We start from the raw sequence: 8,006 nt of genomic DNA, 5'->3' as shown, positions 1-8,006 counted from the left end.
AGGACCAAGATCACTGCTCGTACCTCGCGCCTGCAGGAGTGGCCAGGAGCAGCTGGATGCCGTGGAGCAGGGAAGCTTTGCCTCTTTTCTGCCACTGCCACCTCCCACCTAGCATTTCCTACTGTCAGTGTCACCACAGCTTACAGGTAACTCTCCTCTGTGCTGTTTTCCCACATCATGTAATAGGAAATAGGAGCTGGGAGAGGAGTGGGACTCAGATCCAGAGTCTGGAAAGCCAAGACTGGCAATGCTTTGTCCTTTCATTCAGTTGACTTTTACATGCTATGTTAATGTACTGGTACATGAAAGACCTTTTGTAATTTTTTATTTTTATAATTAACTTGTAGTGCAGGAATCATTAATACATAATTGTACCACAGGGGCTAATCAGAGCTACCTGGAATTCAGCTGGATGCTGGTGAGAGCAGCAGAAATGGCTCACTCACCATTCCTGTGGTCTTGCCAGACTGGTCCCTAGAAAGGATTTCAATCTCTCCTCCCTTTCACTGGCACTTGTCCTGCCCTCTCTTTATCCAAGTCAGTGCACTGTAGGATGGGAAGAATGGAACATAGTACTGTCCATCCAGCCCTTTTGTTAGGATCATAAGCTGCCATGTTCACAAATCTTTACCTAAGGCAAAAACAACTGCAGCAGGAAATTGTAACTCTGAGACTACCAGGAAAGTACCAGAATAAAACAAAGATTTATTACTTTAAAACACCTGACAAAATAAATCTTTTACTGCTGTACTGGGCTAGACAAGACTGCATCAAAGGGAAGTATGGCCTCTCACTTTTTGAGGGGCTGAGGGTGAAGTTATCACCTCTACAGCACCAATTACTTGTGGCATTTGTTTACACATACACCTCCTGTATTAATGAACTATTAACAAGCTCTCTTAGCAAAAAGATAAATGCCAGGAAAGATATCTCCTTAATTGTAAGGAAAAGTACAGGGCTGGTTTGCATTACTCTCTCCTTGCTAGCTGCAGGTGTTGCTTTAGATTCCAATACAGCCCTCCCTAAGAAAGAGGGAAGCTCCAGGGCTGGCCACAGGAGGCACAGCAAGGGCTCTTTGAGAACCACCTGGGGTGCTTTTTACAGATGATCCACCCTGGTCCTCACTTCACCAGTCTCTCATGACAGACCTTGCACTGTATGGTACGGTGTAAGAAGATAAAACACATGATTTGATTGTCCACAGTGGTAAAATCAAGGCAAATTCTTTTCAATCACTGCAAACTGAAAAAAAGGAAAATTCAGAAAAATGAGAAATAAATCTATGCATCAGCAAACTACTAATGTTTAATAAAAGCTATGAAATGTACCAGTCTGGCAATGCAGTGAGTGCTAGTGACCAGCTCAGGTACCATGGGCATTTAAAATACTTTGTCAGGTCAATTAGCCAACAGATTTATCACAGCATTGCAAATGGGATTGGCTGCTCCAGCTGCCCTGGGATATTCCAAACACAACACTTCCTATTTTCTTTCAATGCTGTATTTACAACTCAGTGTGGTGTTGTGCTAACTTGGCTGTGAATAGTCAATCCACAAAACAGTTGATTCTTCTTTTAAATATATGTAGTAAGAAACCCTAATTAGCATAACACTGGTATAAATGCTTATTTTTTGACTGTTATGAATAAATTCTGAATGTTCCCCTCTCTTTTGCTGACTGTGGAATGATTTAACACAAAACCATGTGGATGACATTTCATCTTTATTTTTTTTTCCTCAGAATTAATATTTTATACTAATTCCAGAGGTAAGACTAAGTAACTCCCATACAATTCAAGATGACTTCTCAACTTCTTAGTATTAAAACACACAATGTAATTATGAAGTTATAAACCATAGAAATTACATCAAGGTGTTAAAAAACACACACAATTGCTGCACAGTTGCACATCAACTGTTCCTGTAGAAAAATACGCAGTACTTCCAAAAAAGGTACCAGGTGACATCAGTGTTAGTAAGCAAATGTACTGCTCTTGGGATAGCCAAGCTTGTCCAGGTTGGGCTGACAGGCAAACTGAATCATTGGTGGTGGCCCACACATGAGAATGAGAGTCTCATTGCCAGGGGGAGGCAGGTGGGCTTTCAGCATGTCTGCAGTGACAAAGCCAGAGCTGTACTTCCAGTCTGCAACAAAGAAATTAATTCAATTACTCTGAATCTCTGTACAGGCTGAAACCTCTTTAAACCTCAGTAGGTAGCTGGAGAATCAAGTTATGGCACCAGCATGTGGATAACAAGGATTTGGTTGATAAGACATGGAGGTCTTAAAACAGTAAGTTATAAAATTTAAAAGAAATGAGCAGGTAGGAATAAAAAGGAAGAGTGAATCAGCTTTCCCAGTGAAGAGGGGTCACCCAGTGGCAGGGAGAGGTATTGAGACGTGTACCTTTTTTTTTTTTTTTTTGAGATGGAGTGGTGAGGTGACAAAGTTTAATGTCAACAAAAGCTCTGCCATGTCGTTTAGTGATAAAACAAATTAAAAGAGGAAAGAAATGCTAAACTATTTCAAGCAGTAGTATTATTGAATGCATCTGCCATTTGAAGTGAGACAAGAAAGTAAATGATGCTTAATCCATACATATGGCAGCTCTGTTTGACCAGAATGTAATCTGGAGCTGCTGCAAAACAAAGATGTGCACAGAATATTTACAGGTATTAAACAATTTAGTGCCAACAACATGCTAACATAACCTCATTTGGGAGATAGCCCAAAACAGAGCTGAACTTTTGATGAAAACTCCTAAAAACTGGAATACATGGAAAGATGCACTGAGTAACACATCTGACTCAAATGAGGTTAATTATGAGCTCCCACTTTTTAAGTCCCACCTGGCTTAGATCCCTTTTTAAAACAGGGTGTGGGGTAAGGTTTCTTTCTGAGGAGTTTCAAAGTGTAAGACAAGCGCTTGACATTACTCTGCTGTCCCCTTGAGCACAAGTGAAGCTCTGACAGGAGCAAAGGCATTCCCATGTGTCCCTACCTTTTGGAGGTCTGTCCAGGGTGTACCACAGCACAAACTGCTCAGGATGCCTCTTGGCAATGTCTTCTAGCTCAGCTCTCAGCAATATATCATTTTCTGTCTGTAAAATGAGAGTGCTGGTTAGCTCCAAACCATCCCAGGAGCCCTCTGCTGGGAGGTTCACAACAAATGCAATGATAAAAGCTACGTAAATCAAGAAAGTAATTGGTATTTTGTTCCCTCCATGACAGCTATTATCAATACAGGCTTTTGTAAAGAACAACAAACTGTGAGACTTAGAAGCCACCTAAACACAGTCCTAAAGATGGCAATTAGAACTTTTTAATCCAGGCTAAAATCATAACGAGCTGGATTTTTCCTTGACCCTGGCAAATGTCCCTGGACCAGCATGGTGAAGGTTAGCTGTACAAAAAGATTAGTGGAAACAAATCCTGTTTCCTTGAAATCAGTGAAGGACTACGATGAGCAGAGGGATCAGGATCTGGTTGCTGTATTTACTCCCTAATGTAGGAATTCAGTGAAACTATGAGGAGACAGCTAAGTGTGAAAGAGATGAAACATGGGCCATCAGTTTAGAAAGCTCAGAGGCCAGCAAAACCAAGTAGGCTATTAAAGAAGAACAAACAGATGGGTCAGAACACTCACCTGATTAGCAAAAAGGAGGTAACATTTTGTGGAGTCCTTAGGATCATTTGTGATCTGACGGATCAGCTGCAACATAGGAGTTATGCCTGTTAAAAACCAAAATGATTAAAGTGGGTATTTCTTTCCATGGCTACAGTTTCACTGTTAATGCTGCCTCCCTTCAGTCTTCAATGGGATCTCAGTCTGGATTTCTAATCCACATGGAGTGCAGAGACTGGGGGTTTCTATTATGAAAAACAGTTCCAGAACAAACCCACAATTCTTATATGCAGGGCTTTTCTCTTCAGGATTCTCCATCACGTCATTTTACTCCTCAAGACATTCTCTTAACATTCTTTTTGTCACTGATGAAGTGAGTTCTCTGAGATCACAAGGTAAATTAGGATTCAAACCCTCAGGCTGCCACTCCCTAGGACTGAGCTCAAACCACTGGAATGCCTCAGTGTTGCCACCATGAAAAGAAATTAATGAGAAAAGAAATGCAGGTGTAAGTACTCTGCTACTAAAGTACAGTGGTAGTCCTCACATATATCCAAAAGACATTTTCATTCTCTAGACACCCCACATGATGGGACTGGTTTTACCTGTTCCTCCAGCTATCATCCCAAGGTGCTTTGCAAACTTTTTCTCTGCTTCAGACTTCTTATTAGGCTTGATAAGAAAGGTACCTAGAAGAAATATTCCAAACCCATAGGTACATTAGCTTCCAAACAAACATGGACACAAAGCCCATGGGAATAAATTACCACAGGTGATCAACTAATAAAAAAAACTTTTCTGGAAATCCCTCCCTTCTGCTGAGATAGAGTCATCGGGAGAGAGGTCAGCATCCAGAGAAGTGCTGAGCATTCTGTGATGAGACATAAGTGCACAGCTCCTCTCGGTCAAGATCAGTGCAAAATCTTTTTCACTTGTATCCCATAAGAGGATTACTTCTCTGAGCTTATTTCCCCACAGTCAACTCAGACCTGGTTTTAATTATGAAATGGAGCTGGCTCTCAGGCAGCTGGCTATTCAGTAACAGCACAGAGATTCTCAGGACATTTTAAGCCAAAATCTCACTTGCTTAAAAGGCAAGAAATCTGGAGCATCTCCCTCCATATGTGTAGCTGAGGAATTTTATTTCCAGTGCAGACTTTTCAGTCATATAATGCAATAGCAATTATTTTCAGATTTATAGTCCCAGGAGTGAGGCACTCATCAGTTATTCCATACACAAAGTACTCTTTCCCATCATACCAACTCTGACAGGCTCGTGGTCAAGTCTAAGAAAGGTGATTTTTCCTCTTTTCCACTTAAAAAATATTCTCTACAGCTGTCAAGTTTTAGAAAACACCTCTGAAAATAAGCAATACCTCCCTTTTGCTCTCCCACCTTTGTGTCGCAGTACCTGTTCCTTTATAGACCAGGAGTCCATTTGGCCCTCTGAAATCAATGGTATCTCCAATCTTCATGTTATCTAGATACTGGGACATCTTCCCACCTTCTGGAAACTTGGGGTTCACATTTTTGTGGTAGACCTGTAAGAACAATTATTTGCACATTATCAATCGCTAACTTTCCTACAGATAGAATCTGTAGAACATAATTCTGCAGGTCTGAAATTCAACACCTGAGAAATAAATCCAGGCAATTCTTTGCTCCCAGTTATCTCTTGAGCCTTGCAACAGGAAGCAGCCAAAAAAAGTAAAACGTGCTACTGGGCACATGTCCCTCTGCTCCCTGCAAACAGCCAGGATAACAGGGATGGGTGGCAGGCAGATTATGCACTGCTGCCCTCATTTCACTATTATGTCACCCCATTTTTGTGGCTGTTCCTTCTGAAAACAGCACTGCTGCATCTTTTCCTTCTAAACCTTTCCTAGTCAGCCACACAACAGCTTTTCCAGCTTTCAAAGCATGTAAGAAGCAGTAAGGAGCTCATAACAATTCACCACCCTTGTAACACGAAGAACAGAACATGCAAAAAATAATTTGAAAAAAGCCTGGATTTTTGCCTAAGGACAAACTCTTATCATAGAAAAGGATTAGGAAATCCAGAAGTCCTGGGATCAGATAATCCTGCATCCCCTAGCTTAAAGGATTTCCCTTGTGTGACTTGTTTTCTGCTTAGAGCTGTTTGCATTAAGCAGTAGCAGCAGCATAGGCATCTAGAGGGAGAGAGGTCAGCATCCATGCACTGCTAAGTAAAAGATTACTAGGGAAATTCCTAAAGTATTGCCAGGGAAGTGATTCTCTCCTCCCTCTACTCTTCCTCTGCCACTCCTCAGTGCCACACAGCAGATACACAGGACACAACTTACTATTCGAGGGCAATGAGTTGTTTGCTGTGCAGTCACCCTATTTGAAAAATATGAGATTTGATGAAAACGGAATTTAATAAAATTTGAATGAAAGACAATGAAATTTGATTAGTAAATCAAAACAAACTATTTCACTAAAATGAAGTGCTTGCCCTCCTTCCAGTTAGCAACCTATCTCTATGAAAGGAAACCAAAATTTACCTTTATAATTAAATCAACATAACCTTTTGCCTCATCACTGGAAACAGGAGTATAGGCTCGAACCACCAGATTCCCATCGATTTTTGCAGAAAGGTAAACATGCTGGCCTGGGGAGAAAGAATTACAATCTGATTACCTCTTTCATCCCTGGAGGACAAGAGAGAAAGGCAGGTATTGTAACCTGCTTGTGTGTAACCTGCATGTGTAATACATGCAATGACAGAGAAAATCTTTGCCATATAAATGCTGCGTGAAACATTCAGTTTCTTCTCTTTTTTCAGCACAGAGCAGGCATCTCCCACGAAGTAATACAGTTTCAGGATCTTATTCCTAAAGTCTTGAGAATGAACCTGGATAAACACATGCACTGCAGGGCACATCTCAGCTAATTTACCATTTGTCTAGTTAATTCCATTACTCTTTTCCATACAAGCCAGAAAAGAGTTTGGAGAAAAACAGGCAGCATGTAAGGACATGCTCAGAGCATGGAATGGGATGACCCTGACACCTGCCATACAGCTCAGGGAACTGCCAAACAGTGCAGAACAAACAGAGCCACATCTGCACATCAGAGAGAGACTTTCCCCTGCCCAGATTTTCACTGATTCAAGGTCCAAGGTTCAGTGCTATCAGTGTTCCAGGGCACAGGAAAGAAGGCCAATCCTAGGTTGAAATTTGTACTACAGAACTCCAGATAAAGTTGCATGGAAATGTGTGTAATTCAAAGGAAGTGCATGCACAGGAAAGGCTCTGAATATTTCAGCATCTTCCCAGGCAGCAGAGTTGCCCCCTTTCTCCTTTACAAGTGTGACTGTATTTGCCATAACCATGAGGGCAATTGCCAATAGACTGAGGGGACCAGATGGAAGTAGAATGCAAATAAGAAATATGAAAAAGCTTTGGCATACACCACTCTTGCTTATATCCTGACTGGAGACAAATTCCATCAGGCTCAGTTCCATCTCACTGCTCCATTTCTAACCTACACCACACAACTGGACACAGCACCCACAAAAGATCAGAAATACAACCCCTCTGGGAAACCTGACATTTCTCTCTGAGACAGCAGCATTCAGATGCAGCTTTCAACTCCTTGCTTTGCTGAGCCTTAAATTCACAGTCAGAAGTCCAAGAACTGTGAGAAACCAGAAATACAAGTAATTGTTTACAGTACTTACCTACAGGTAATCCTAATATATGATTCGTTGAGGGTAGCCCAAATCTGAATTTCTTAGTATCGTGACTGATTTCCTAAAAAACCGAGGTTAGAATGAGATCAGTATCACCACTACTTTGAATTTCAAACTCTACTCAACACAATATGCTTCAGCAAGCCTGCTCTTTGTTAGCATGCAAGCCAAATGCTGGGAAAGGACACAGAAAACGGCTTTGAAAAACAAAGTTGAAATAACCAGGAGTCTCAGAAGCAGTCTTTACTTCCACAAGGAGTGACTTTTGCCTGCCTGCACAATCCCTACAGCATCTTTACATAGATAAAACCAGGAAACTCTGTGTCCAAGGCCAGCGAGCACATTGCATGCCTGCAGACAAAGATCAGGCAACACAGGCGTGCAGCAGCTCCGGGCTTGCTTCTCATGGTGCACCCAGGACAGGATCCGAGGGAGGAACACAGCCAGCATGCAAACGTGCAAAGCATCGGGAAACAGCAGTTCGCAGTGTGCCATAAACGCTTCTACACACCCTGCTCCACCCTGGGGGCATCGCAGCGTGGCTGCGGGGGGCACAGCCATCCTTGGACGGCTCCGTGCCCTGCCCAGGGCCAAGAGCCTCCCAGACCAGCGCACCTACTGCCCTCGGACCCCATGTCCCTAGAGCCCCGGGCACCTCCTTGTCCA

General features: G+C 42.2%; 1 protein-coding gene across 1 annotated transcript; it reads right to left on the bottom strand.

Moving 5' to 3' along the window:
• Positions 1 to 1,703: 1,703 nt before the first annotated feature.
• LOC102036057 (NADH-cytochrome b5 reductase 2) lies at positions 1,704 to 7,887 on the bottom strand. Its single transcript, XM_031063206.1, has 8 exons — positions 7,852 to 7,887; positions 7,329 to 7,401; positions 6,151 to 6,257; positions 5,037 to 5,166; positions 4,231 to 4,314; positions 3,647 to 3,732; positions 3,002 to 3,101; positions 1,704 to 2,144 (listed from the first exon to the last, which is right to left on the bottom strand). The coding sequence occupies exons 1-8, from the start codon at positions 7,870 to 7,872 to the stop codon at positions 1,972 to 1,974; spliced, it is 774 nt and encodes a 257-aa protein (XP_030919066.1). The 5' UTR covers positions 7,873 to 7,887; the 3' UTR covers positions 1,704 to 1,971.
• Positions 7,888 to 8,006: the final 119 nt, after the last annotated feature.

Source organism: Geospiza fortis, unplaced genomic scaffold (genome assembly GCF_000277835.1).
Source record: "Geospiza fortis unplaced genomic scaffold, GeoFor_1.0 scaffold196, whole genome shotgun sequence".
NCBI classification, from domain to species: Eukaryota; Metazoa; Chordata; class Aves; order Passeriformes; family Thraupidae; genus Geospiza; species Geospiza fortis.
This window is presented reverse-complemented; position numbering and strand designations above follow the sequence as displayed.